This window comes from Lissotriton vulgaris, chromosome 5 (genome assembly GCF_964263255.1).
Source record: "Lissotriton vulgaris chromosome 5, aLisVul1.2, whole genome shotgun sequence".
NCBI classification, from domain to species: Eukaryota; Metazoa; Chordata; class Amphibia; order Caudata; family Salamandridae; genus Lissotriton; species Lissotriton vulgaris.
Window position 1 is genome coordinate 2,029,198,590 of NC_141693.1, and position 13,429 is coordinate 2,029,212,018.

Consider the following 13,429-nt stretch of genomic DNA (forward strand, 5'->3'; position numbering starts at 1 on the left):
CAGGCCAGAGGGTCCTGGGCCAGAATGAGGGGACTGATGCTACCTCAACCGCTTGCTGCATCTACATGAGCTCAGAGGGGCAGATCTCTCATCTCTACTGTAGATGGTCCCCCACAAATGGGCATTTCTTTAGGACCGTGCACACGCCGCCTGGGGTGCCCTAGGGCTCTTCATGGAGTGGACGTCTTAACAGTCCGAGTCGGCTGACGCCGCGCTGCTGTCAGGAGTCCTGGTCGCGCTTCGATGGGTCCCAGCCTCCTCCCAGCAGAGGTCTACTGACACTGTAGGTGCTGGCAGCCCCAGAGATGCCACCCAGCGCTGGTTCACGTTTCTCAAATGCACTTATGATGGAAGGATGCTTTGGTGTTCTTCCTGTCCCTGACATGGCAGGAGGCTGGAAGGACCACCCGACAGTGGTGCTGGGTTGGTACCAGTGTGTATTGAAAGAAAAGGGAGGTTTCACAAGTGAGATACTCGCTAGAGCCGAGGGCCTAGCAACACACACATTTGTTTATTGGTCTGAAACCGAATAAACGTCACTGAGAAGGCTGTTTGATTCTGGGTCTGATAAAAGTTGAGAGATGAATACTGTGTCAAGTGGTTTTGAGACACAGGATAAGACTGAGTCGGGTCTTCAGTTTGAAAGATTGTCTGGTCTGCCAGAGTTATTGTTACAGTAGAGGAGGCGGCCATAGCCTGTTTGAGATCTCGTAGACGAGGAGGTGGTGAAAGGTAACATGCAGTGAGACCCAAGCTTTCCACTTTTGCATTACAAACATCCCATGATGGGGAGGATTTTTGAAAGACATCAAGATTTTAATGCTTTCCTCAATTACTGAGGTGAACTGACAAAGAGGGGCTGAGCAGGAAACTACTATGGGATGAGGCTTTCACGCCAAGGCATGGTGGGGGAGATGTTTTTTCTTCGAAGAACACTTTTTGGTAGAGAAGGCAAGGAGGCTGCCACCCAGCTCATGTGAAGGCCTGAAGAGGCTTCCCATCAGACCATGGGCTCGCACCTCCTTAAAGGTATGAAAAGGTTCTTTGGTGAGCTATCTGCCCCTGGGCATGGAGATATTTTTTGTTAGCATTTGCTCGAGGTGATTTTTAGCCTCTAAAAGTGAATTCTTCTAGTGCCACGATGAGGTCATAGCTTGGATTTATTCCAGCATCTTTCCAGCCTCTACCATGATCTTCAAACTTTTAATGTCGCACCGTCAAAAAAGAAATCTTCCGCCCCCTCAAATTGTTTCACAATTAATAGAGATGGGGGTGGGGGGTTTGAAGAATATTTGGAGTCCCTTCCCTTTCCACACCTCCCAGCCAGGATATAAATGACAAAAGATGCTTCCGAAGAGCTGACTGCCACTCATTGTCTTCAGCTGAAACCAAAGCACTGTTATCAGCATACTGCTTTATTTGGCCAGAGCCTGGGTGTCCTCCGGGAACATTTTAAGACCCCCCCGATGGGGGCTTGCCGCCCCCAGTTTGAAGACCCCTGCCATAGACCCACATGGGAACCTAACAAATGATCGACTCCTGGTGCTGCATCTGTATTTAGTTGTTTATTTATTTGCATTTTTGTATTGCGCTATCAAGACTCAACAGGGTTGCAAAACATTCTGCATAAGTTTATTAAAGATCTACAAAGAGTCAGGAGCGGGAAACGTATATAATGCACAAGTAAGTGTTTAATAGCCCGAGGGGTGAATGTCTATCTGTAGTCTGAGTGAGTAGTCCGTAACAGAGGATCAGGCATATGGTGATATATGGAACAACGCTTCTTCATTGAAATGTAAATTGCAGCATGATCGTAGGAAAAGAAAACGTCAGATCCTGACTGGAAGCGGCGATGATGGAGGAGGGTTTTAAGTTCTTTCTTAAAGATGGAGTGTGAGCGGTTGGTTCTTAAAGTTGGCTGAACTCGTCCAGATTTTAGGGGCGTTGCCCAAGAAGGATGCCTTCGCAGTTCAGGATTTTTTGAGCTTCACGTTGGAGCGCGTCTGCACTCCAGAGTCTTTTCGGATCCACCTGAGATAATGAGTCTTTGTGACAGGTAGTTTGCTGTTCCCTGTCCTTCTCCCAAAGCTGTTCACCTCCAGTGTCTTTTCCTATCAAACCTTCCCAGGTTTCAGAAACCATGGCAAGGTTGTGTTCACAATTTGAACCCAGAGCAAGTGCACCAGAGGCTTGTATGTGGGGAGACCTACAGGTTATGCAACCGCCTCACTACCACTCCCTAATAGGTTGTTATGGAATTAGTATTTTTCCTTATACCCGGATATTTGTAATAGAAGAAGCATATTGATTTGTTTTTTGTTCGCGGTTCTCTGCGATGATGCGACATTGGTTCAAAATGTCTGTCTGGGGTGTGCAATGGTGAGATCTTGGCTATAAGTTTTTGTCTGTTTTTCTTGATGGCTTAGCACGTCTGGACTGGTGTTTGTGGTGAATGGGGCTTGGGGCGGGGGCTGATGGGTTGGTATCTGCGCTAAGCTTTGTATCGACCAGAGCATGTGCTTTTCTTTTCTGATAGTGGGAGCCTGGAGTCTGAACTTGTAATGGTGACAGCAGCAGGTTCAGATGGCTTCTGTAAAGAGCACAGGCTTTGTGACTGCAGCAAAGTGAAGAGACCTACAAAGTCTCTGGGTGCTGCTCTAGCAGATTGTAAGAAGAGGTTCTGCTTCTTATGGAGTAGCCACAGGTAGGTGCCCCAGCCCACGTGTATCCCTAAAACCTTCAAACTCTACTCTAGCGGATTGTAAGCAGAAGTCCTGGTTCTTTTGTATCTAGAGGTAAGAGCCCCCCCCCTCCCCCAGACTTCTCCAAAGACTCCTGCATGAGCAGCTTTTGGTTGTTTAAGAAGAGCCCGATGAGGGGAGTAATTTGAACTTACTAGCTTGGCGAAGAAAGTTATAAAATGAATTTAAATGGCGTTTGCCAGAAACCCCCCAAATTGAAAGCCTCTCTGCTTTGAGTCAAGATAAGTGAGCACCAGCCCATAAGCAGGGCCTCCCTCCGCTTCGCCTCCACCCCAGCAGCAGAAAGCCTCCTTCACAACCTTTTCTGAGTCCACTACTGTTCTCTCACTGAAATGACCCACACTGCCAGCTTTGGTGCTGACTACACAACAAGTATTTGTCTCCTTTCAAGACTCACTTCATCATCATCTGATCACCTATGCTTTCGACACTGCCCAGCACCGCCCTGCTGAAGTTCAGTATGATGGTTTCCTCTGGTCCCTGGGGCAGGCAGAGGTTTCTGTGCAGTGTCCTATATGGGGTTGTTGCAGGCCTCAATATTGGTTTACTCCAATTGGCCAGGCAGGTTTCTAGGTGGTTATGGTAGGACTGTTATGTCTGACAAAGGGACCCATAGATTCTAAATGGTTGTTGCGTTCAGAGGTTGTAGTGTGTGCCACTTAGCGTGTGCCACTTAGCGTGTGCCACTGTTGCATGTGCCACTTAGCGTGTGCCACTGTAGCGTGTGCCACTGTAGCGTGTGCCACTGTTATGGGTTGTCGCACTGATGTCCAAAGTTCTAGAACCCCATCCATTTTGGGACTGTTGTCTTTCCAGCCTTTCTTCTCTTTGCAGGAGAATAAGCAGCCAGCCATGAGTTGGGGAGCAGAGTATCTGTGTAAAGTGCTCTGGTGCTCTTCAGGGTGGAGGTGCCCCCAGCCTCTGGCAGGCATGGCCTGGAGCAGGGGGGGCAAATGCAGTGCAAAAAGATGCATTTGTGTCCCATTCAAGTCCTTATCATCGATTAATAGTGTGTAGAGTTAATGGACTATATTACAGGGGTGTAAACAAAGGCACCTGCTGATGCCTTCAGCCTCCCCCTCACCCTACATGTGCGTATGTACATTGCTGCATAGGCGTTTCAGGAATGTATTCTGCAGATGACCCGGCCTAGGCTATTACACATAGGGCGCACTTTTCTTGTTTGCGCCACGGGGGACCTTAAGCAGGTGCACTGGGTCCAAACAGGGATTGTGCACCCTCTTAGATTGAATGCCCCCAGGGCAGTCGTGAAGACATGCTGCCCTGCTGGGCCGGACTGGCCATAGCGGGTACCGGGCAATCCCCCGGTGCGCCACACGGGTGGCGGCCGGTTTAGGGCCCCTGGGGGCCGTTTTTGTTACAGGGCCGTTTGGCAGCATAGCTGCAAAATCGGCCCTGTACCAAAATCGGCCGAAAACCGGGCCCGGCAAAGAGCTGGGCGGCACCTCCAACACCCCCGAGTGGGGGGGGGAGCACTTTGCCAGGGCCGGTTGTGGTTCCCAGTCCAGCCCTGCTGCCCTGGGGGCAGCGCCTTCAAATGAAATAGGGAGCATCTGCTTCAAAGCAACTTCGTACATCACTGTGCAGGCAGCACCCACCTGCACTTTAAAGAGAAGCGAGAAATCACCGTGCAGGCGGTGCAGTGAGTGACTGCACCCGCCTGCAAGGGGATGACTTTTAGCCCCCCAGAGGGCTGCCAGCTTCTTTGCCTCTGCGCCCATGTCTATAATACGGCACGGGCACAGAGGCAAAGGAATTCCATCCTTTGCATGGGGCCACGCCTACGTGCAAATGAGGGAACGCCCCCTGCAGATAGCGCTGAGGATCTATATGCTCCAGTACTATCTGTATTACAGAAAAGGCCGACAGGCGTCTGCCGCCTCTTCTGTAATACCAACGTGCCTTGGGTCGCGCAGTGCGGGCGCTCATGTCCGTTGCGCTCCCGTGCTCTTTCCATTATACGGCCCCATGGTCTCTTGCTTGAATGAGTCCAGATGCCGTCCATGTTCACACTCTTACTACAGCGCTGCTTTTGAGCCAGTGTCCCCAGTGACCCTCAGACTCCCTCCTCTTCACAACTTTACCCAGTTTATCCTAAGAGTAAGGTGGCATTGAGAACGTGGCACCCCTCTTTGTTCCCAGAGGCCTTTCACACTTCCACATTAATCAGGAAATGAGTCTTCCCACCTTCTTTCTATCTCTTTTCTCTGTGATTGAGCGGCCCCTCAGTCACCTGAATATATGGAGGACTCGGTGCTTCTGATTGGTGCGTACAAAGAGTACAAGCCTCATTGACAGCCTTTTTGTGACTTTTGGAGATTCTGCACCTGAACATCATCTGTTACATTGCAGTGCTGACCATTGGACCTAAGCTCTGGTATGTAGGCTGCCTCATTCACGCAGCTCCAGGGCTTCCAAAGGTTAAAGTGACAGATCAGGGCTGTGCAAAGCTCCAAGCCTTGCAGCCAGACACTCGGAGTATGGAAGAAGCAGTGCTTGTGAGATTCTGTACAGGATTCCCACTGCCACCCAGACACTCGTTTGTTGCAACGTTGACACAGCAGAAATCAGTTAATGTACATAATTAAACTACTCCAAGCCAATGTCTCACAGGACCCTGGCCCACAGCCCTCAAGTGTTCAGTTTATGAATGAACCACATCTTTCGGAAACATTTCATTTAGTATCACAGCAAGGGCAGTAGATGGGTTCATAGATGGTTAGTGAAGATGATTATTGGTAGATGGTAGGTTGCTGTGACATTTCATGTCATGCGGTGTTACCTCTATATGGGGCCTAAAGGGGGAGAGGCAGGAGGCAGTGGTTGGAGTCCACCATGCAGCTCCTCGCAACTGGTGAGGTGATCCTAAAGAACAGAGCAGAAAACTGGACTAGAGGATTCTGCAGAGATGAGCTGCGAAGACCTGATAGTGGCATGTGCTTGTTTTTTTTACAGACGTAACCTTCAAAAAGCAAAGGCTGCCTTGGGGAAGTGAGTTGGTAGTGAAAAGGTCAGCGCTTACCATGGGTTTTTAGCCAGAAGCGGCTTTGGGAGAGGTGTGGTGCTGATGTGCCATGTACTGCCTGGAATACTAGGACGAGTTTAAAAGGGCCCTTTGGTGTTTTGCAGCCGCCATGGTAGTAGTAAGGAGAGAGAGTGTTTGTCTGGGACGGTAGAGAGCGTGAGGGTAGCAATGTTGTTGAATTTGTCCAGGATGGACAGAAGAGTTCTGCAGAGACTGAACAGGAGGCTGTTGCTGGTGTCGAGCCGGTGCATAGACACAGTGGGCACGTGTCCGTGTGGGAGGAGAGCTTGGACTATCCTCTGGATGTTCAGCCTGTTGAACCTTGGGACAGTATGCCTTGACATCTGCTTGAGGAAGAGGGGAAGAGCAGCTCAGACCATCCTGGCCTTGGAGATCGACGTAGATGGGATATTGAAGCGGTGGGCGATGGAAAGTAGATTTGTTTTCAGTCTACGGGCTTTGAATCTTTAAGTATAGAAATGCAGACGGCCATCCAGTAGGGGATGAGTGTCAGGCAGTCTGTGGTTCGAGATAGAAGGTGAGAGGTTTGGAGGCAGATTTGTTCACCATCCAAGAACCTGAAGCACAGGATGATGTCCTCGAGGGAGATGGGATAGAGGGAAAGGGTCCAGGACTGAGCCCATGCAGACACCTTCCAGCAAGACATGGGTCACTGGTGCACCAAGCTCCACATGCTGCAAAGTACCAATCCGTGAGATCTGAGGCGAAGAACCCAGTTACTGTTCTGCTGGTACTTGGGGGGCGAGGATGCAAAGCGTGGGGGACTCACTCAAGTGCTGCTAACAGCGAGTCTAAGATTGGGATTGAGTAGATATGGCTGCGACGAGTGCTGGTGAGAAAGTTGTGCACTTGTGTGAGAGCACTGTTGGTGGAAGGGAGTTGGAAGAATCCATACTCTGAGGCGAGAGTAAGCGTGAAAGTGAGCCAGCCTGGCATATTCGAAAACTTTACAGAAGAAGATAATATGGGGAAAAAACGATAGTTGGGAGGCGGTTTCTTAAATGCGGACATTATGCAGCAGATTCCAAGCTTTGTGAATATGTGGTTATTGGAAGAGGTTGGTTGAAGGGTTTGGAGAGGTAGAGCGGCACACAGTGGAGGGTCTAGGCCTCCGTGCAGCTGGACACAGTCCAGTTAGGTGATACCTGGACCTTCAATTCAATCTGCCACTGATTTCCTTCCTCAGGGGATGTCCGGCACCTGCTGATGTGGATCCGGGAGAACCTGCTGAAGGAAAGGCCGGAGCTCTTCATTCAAGGCGAGTCCGTGTAAGTGGAGCTGCTTTATGCACAGCTACTGGTAGAAAGCACAAAGAGTCTTCGTGCCTGAAAACAAATATTCAATTAATCACACTTGGACCATCACAGAAGCCCTGCGCGTGCTGATGGGTAGGGGAGGGGAAGGGAAGGGAAGGTCATCCTTATGGAAGAGGAGGCCTCACAGACAATATTGTGTCAAGCTTCATCTTCAGCAGCCTCTCCCCACCCTGGAAGGACTGTACCTCCAGGGCGGACTCAACCTCCTGTTGGACTCAGAGCAAAAGGGTTCTTAGATAAAAGCTACTGGACAGTGAAGGGATCCAGGTCAGAGAATTAAAAATACCTTAATGTATCCCGGCTATTTGCCTTTATTAGTGGGTACATTAGGTAAGGTTAAAAAAGGTTGTGAGGCGGTAATGCAAGAGCAATGACTCACACCACCACAAAAAGTAGGCCAACATGTTTCTGCCCATCCTCAAAGCCCATACGGGTCTGGGGCATTCCTCGGGGCCAGGGATCCCTAACTCACTCTGGGGGCCTATTCGCCTGCTGTATAAGGTGAAGAGGAAAATAGTGTAAGGATACAAAAAGTACTGAATTTGCTCAGGTGAGTCCTACCTGAAAGCGCGTGTGAAGAAAGACTTAATCGTGAGAAACAAAATATATGGTGTTCATTCGTTTCAAAAGAAAGAACTGGAAAGTGGCATCCCGTGACTCTTCACAGCAAAACCACACCACTCACAGCACACAAGAGAGGGGAATAGACCATGCATAAAAGTAGCGCATGATAATGCGCTATAATGAAAAAATGCAAAACCATGCATGGGGATGCTAAGATACTGGCTCTTGCTTGCTATCATACCCTAGATTATAGCCGATACTGGCTTCTTAAACAGAGATGTGGACGGTGTCTGAGATCTGTAGTCCTCCCAGCTGCTCCTCCCTCCCACCTCCCCTTATATGGCGGCCGCTGCACGTTGAGGAGAGCAACCCTTGACCATGCTTGCAGGTTAGGCCGCTCCCCGCGCCACACAGCACCACCTGTGTGTTTGTGCCTCCACCCGCTGCTATGTGAGTTCGCAGCTGCTGTCAGTCAGCTGCCCCCCCCCCCATTCTCAATCTTATTTTGTTTTGTGCCTCTTGTATTTTGTTTTTCCTTCTGGTTATCTGTTCAGCTGTCCTATTCCGTTTTTGTGCATTTTTTCACTGTTTCACCGCTAGTTCCTGCTCATTTCCCACCGCTGCCTCCCCTGCTGCCCTGCCCCCTCTGCGCGCCCATTCGCCGCTCCACTCCCGCCTCCCAGCTGCTCCTCCCTCCCACCTCCCCTTATATGGAGGCCGCACCTAAGGCAAGCCTGACTGCGCCCGTCCGCACCTCGCCCGCGCCCAGCGCCAGAACCCCTGGTCCCCGCGAACGCCACGACACCTGACGCCGCTACGTTGCCAGTCCCCTCCACGTACTCCACATCGGACGATCACACACCTGCTTCCTGGCCGCCCCGAAACGCACGCAAGGACCCTTCTCCTGCCGCAACTGCAGCTTCACCAGCATCCGTCCCACTAATCCACCCACCAGGAAAGAACCAAACTACCTCTGATGCATTCTTCTAAACACCCCTCCACCCCCTCCAAAACAAAAATTATGACCATGAATTACAACAAAAAAAGGAAACTTGTTTGGTTCTTGGATGGACAGAGGCTAGAACAGGTGGCAACCTACAAATATCTAGGCGTCCTTTTAGACAGTAGCGGCTCATTCATGCACTAACTAGAGGACATTCGTCGGAAGGGCACGACTTTCTACTTTTCAACTAAACCGTTGAAGAAAGCTCTCCCAGACCGGTCATTGGACCCCATATTGCAGGTGATAAGAGCACAACTGCAACCCATGCTCACGTATGGCAGCGAACCCTTGCAAGGTAAAGATGCCACGACATTAGACAATACCATCAGTCAAGCTTATAGGGCAATATTCCATCTACCCACCTATACATCGCCCGCTCTAATCCGCCTTGAATTCGGGCTTCAGAAACAAACAGTGGAGAGAAGGGGGGCATATATCAAAACGTGGCGGAAAATCAGAGACGCCGACCATGGAACATTAAAGGCTCATCTTTGGACTGAATTATCCACCTGAGGTAATTCACCTGCAAGGAGTTACTTACAAGCCTCATTGAAGAGCTCGGACCTAACAAACCTCTGGGAATCCCCAACAGACCTCAAAACCTTTAAAAAGGTGGTAACGAAAGTAACCAAGTTTATTTCCTCCATAGAGGATAAAGCCACCTTGGCCAAGAGGGCCCATGGATGGGCCGTGTTGAAAGACTATAATGCGCTGAAACCACAAGAATACCTAAAAGCGGGCCTCAGGCAGACAACTAAAAACACATTTTTAAACATGCACCTTGGCATCATTCCCGTACTACCGCACCTGGCACCTTGGAAAAGGGGAGGCTCAGCAAGCTGCTGCCGACTTTGTTTATCAGGAAAAGAGGATCTGATCCATATCATCTGCATTTGTACAAACCTTATTGACTTAAGGCGATCCCTACTCCGGGCCCTATGGAACCAGAAGGGCACAACAAGTTGCAGGCAGACTGTGATGTTGTGTTTTAACCCTGAGGAGACTCAGTTAAACTGCAGATTAACTAAATTCTTTGACATAGTGGCCAGAAGACTCACGAACCAGACATCTGGCTCACACAAAGCACCAGCCAATTAAAAGCTGTCCCAAGTCCCTTGGAGAACCTTGCACTTTTAACCCCTATGGTTTTTAAACATATGTGACATTTATGATCTTAATGAGGAAGACCATTTGCTCTTTTTATATCTTAACTGTAACTATGATTGCATTTTTATACATACTGTATGTTCTACATTGTGTGTTTTTATTAACTGTACAATAAACTATACCTTACCTTACCCTCCACCCGCAAACACGCCATTGAACTCTGGGACCTACTCGACTCAACCTCCCCTGACGTCGCCTTCCTGACGGAGACCTGGCTGAACCCCTCCTCGACTCCCGACATCGCCATAGCCATCCTGGACGGCTACAAGATCACCCGCAGGGATCGCACCAACGGAACAGGAGGAGGAATCGCCATCGTCCACAGGAACACCCTCAGAGTCTCGACCAACACTGACGACACCCTCAGCACCGCTGAAAACACTTCTAGATCCACACTGATCCTAACACCACCCTCAGAGGAACCCTGGTCTACAGACCACCCGGACCCCGACCACAGTTCAGCACTCCATCGCCGACTTCATCAGCACACACGCCCTCGCCTCTACAGACTACATCCTTCTCGGGGACCTTAACTTCCACCTCAAAAACAACAACAACCGCAACTCCACCAACCTGATCGCCAACCTCGCCAACCTCGGACTCCGACAACTCGTCACATCACCCACCCACTCCGCCGGCCACACGCTTGACCCCATCTTCTCAGCAAGCGCCCACGTCTTCTTCAACCACACCACTGAGCACCACTGGACCGACCATCGCTGCATCCACTTCACCTCTGGAAACCCACCACACATCATTGCACCCAACAGATCCCCCTGCGCTGCTGGAGCAAAGTCACCGAAGACCAGCTTACCACCACCCTCGCCCGGAGGACCCCACTGACCCCAACACCGCCACCCGCAACCTCAGACAATGGATCGACGACCACGCCAACACCCTCGCCCCAATCAAGAACCCCTCCAACAGACACACCAGCAAGAAAGCCAGCTGGTTCACTGAAGAAATGGAACCGTGAACAGACACCGGTCAGCTACGCAGCCCACAAGATGCCCCCCGCAGGCACCGTCACCTCATCAGATCCGCCAAGAGGGCCCGCTTCAAGGACCGCTTAGACACCAACGCACACAACAGCAAAGAGCTCTTCAACATCTTGAAGGAACTCTTCAACACCAACGACATCCCACCTTTGCAAGACCTGTGCGACTCCCTTGCCACCTTCTTCCACCACAAGATCGCTGACATCCATGACAGCTTCAACGTCACGACTGCCCCGCCAACCACCGAGACCTCCATCCCTACGGCCACCATCCGCACCAACCCCCTGCTCGCCTGGACCAACATAAACGACGAAGACACCATCAAAGTCATGAACACCATCCACGCCAGATCTCCGTCAGACCCATGCCCACACCACATCTTTAACAAAGTCAGCACCGCCATCGCACCCCATCTCCAGAAAGCCATCAACATCTCCTTTGAGACAGCGACCTTTCCGGGGAGCTGGAAGCACACCAAGATCAACGCCTTACTCAAGAAACCCAAGGCTGACCCCAAGGACCTCAAGAACTTCCGGCCCGTCTCCCTGCTCTCGTTTCCGGCGTAGGTCATCAAGAAGACTGTCAACAGGCAACATACCCGCTACCTCGAGGAGAACAGCATCCTGGACCCGTCCCAGTCCGGGTTCCGCAGCAACCACAGCACCAAAACTGCCCTCCTCGCCGCCGCCGTTGACATCAGGGCTCTGCTGTACAACTGATGAACCGCAGCCCTCAGCCTCCTGAACCTATCAGTCGCCTTCAACACCGTCTGCCACCGCACCCTACGCACACGCCTCCACGACGCTGGAATCCAAGACAAGGCTCGGGACTGGACCACCTCCTTCCTCTCTGTCAGAACCCAGAACATTTGCCTCCCCCTTTCCGCTCTGAGGCCACTGAGATCATCTGCGGCGTACCCCTGGGCTCATCCCTCAGCCCAACATTGTTCAACATCTACATGGCACTGCTAGCCCATGTCACCGACTGCATGACCTCAACATCATTTCCTACGCCGACGACACCCAGCTGATCCTCTCCCTCACCAAGAACCCCCTCACCGCCAAAACCAACCTCCAGAAGGAATGAAAGCTGTCGCTGAGTGGATGAAGAATTCGTACAAGACGGAAGTCCTCCTCCTCGGCTCCACCCCCTCGGCCTGGGACGACTCCTGGTGGCCGGCTGCACTGGTAACAACTCCAACACCAACCAACAACGCACACAACCTAGGGTTCATCCTCGACTCCACTCTCTACGAAGCAGGTCAATGCTGTCTAATCCTCCTGCTTCAACACCCTCCGCATGCTCTGCAAGATCTACAGGTGGATCCCCACTGAAACAAGAAAAACGGTCACCCAGGCCCTCGTCACGAGCAGACTGTACTACGGAAACGCCCTCTACGCAGGAGCCTTGGCCAAACTCCTAAAACGATTCCAGCGCATTCAAAACCCCTCCGCTAGCCTGATCTGAAACATCCCTCGGTGCTGTCACATCACACCCCACCTGAGAGACCTGCACTGGCTCCGTGTCAACAAGAGGATCACCTTCAAGCTCCTCACTCACGCACACAAGGCACTCCACAACACCGGACCAACGTATCTCAACATACAACTCCGCTTCCATGCCACCAACCGCCAGCTCCGCTCCTCCGACCACGCCCTCGCCACAGTCCCCTGCATCCGAAGGGCGACCTCCAGCGGCAGATCATTCTCCCACCTCACTGCCAAGACCTGGAACACCCTCTCCACCCTCCTTCGGCAGATCCAGGACCTGCTAACCTTCAGAAAACTCCTCAAGACCTGGCTATTCGAGCAGTAGCAGCATCCCCCCCGCCTCCCCTCCTCCCAGGGTCATGAGACCCTCACGGGTAAGTTGTGCGCTTTACAAATGTCCTGATTGATTGATTGATTGATTGATTGTGGCCTCTCTTCTCTGGTGACTCTTGTTCTCTCGCTCTTTGATCCAGTGGCTCCAGTTCCTTCGCTGTTATGGTCCTCTGGTCTCATGACCCTGTAGCTCCTCCTTTATTTTGATATCATCTGGTTCTTATTCTGCCTCTTTCATGCTGTGGTCTCGTCTCTTGTGGTCTTGTGACTTCTGTGCTCACAATCCTTCACTCTTTCTGTTTTGTTCTCAGGCGGCCGGGGATCCTGGTGCTCATCAATGACGCAGACTGGGAGTTGATGGTGAGTCATCTGATCAACATCTGTGTGAGTAATGATGGTTTTGTTCAAAGGGGTAAGGTAGGGGGCTATTACCTCACTACTGGTCAGTTTCTGTGAGCCCTTGTCCCGTACCTCACTACTGGTCAGTTTCTGTGAGCCCTTGTTCCGTACCTCACTACTGGTCAGTTTCTGCAAACCCTTGTTCGGTACCTCACTGCTGGCCATTTACTGGAAACAATACTGTTCCGTACCTTACTACTAGTCAGATTCTGTGAACCCTCTGCTCCGTACCTCACTACTGGTCAGGTTCTGCAAACCCTGCTGTTCCATACCTCACTGCCGGTCAGTTTCTGCGATTTCCCCGCTGTTCCGGACCTCACTACTGGTCAG

The 13,429-nt window shown here is 51.2% G+C and overlaps 1 protein-coding gene across 3 annotated transcripts in view; it reads left to right on the forward strand.

Moving 5' to 3' along the window:
* URM1 (ubiquitin related modifier 1) overlaps nt 1-13,429 on the forward strand; it is a 67,918-nt gene that overhangs the window by 41,673 nt on the left and 12,816 nt on the right. For 2 of the 3 annotated variants that reach the window (XM_086924926.1, XM_086924928.1), the window contains 2 exons: nt 7,016-7,097; nt 13,012-13,084. In XM_086924926.1, coding sequence (XP_086781052.1) covers nt 7,016-7,097; nt 13,012-13,084 — 155 coding nt within the window. The remainder of the gene's footprint in view (nt 1-7,015; nt 7,098-13,011; nt 13,085-13,429) is intronic. The other variant, XM_086924927.1, reaches the window with a different exon arrangement.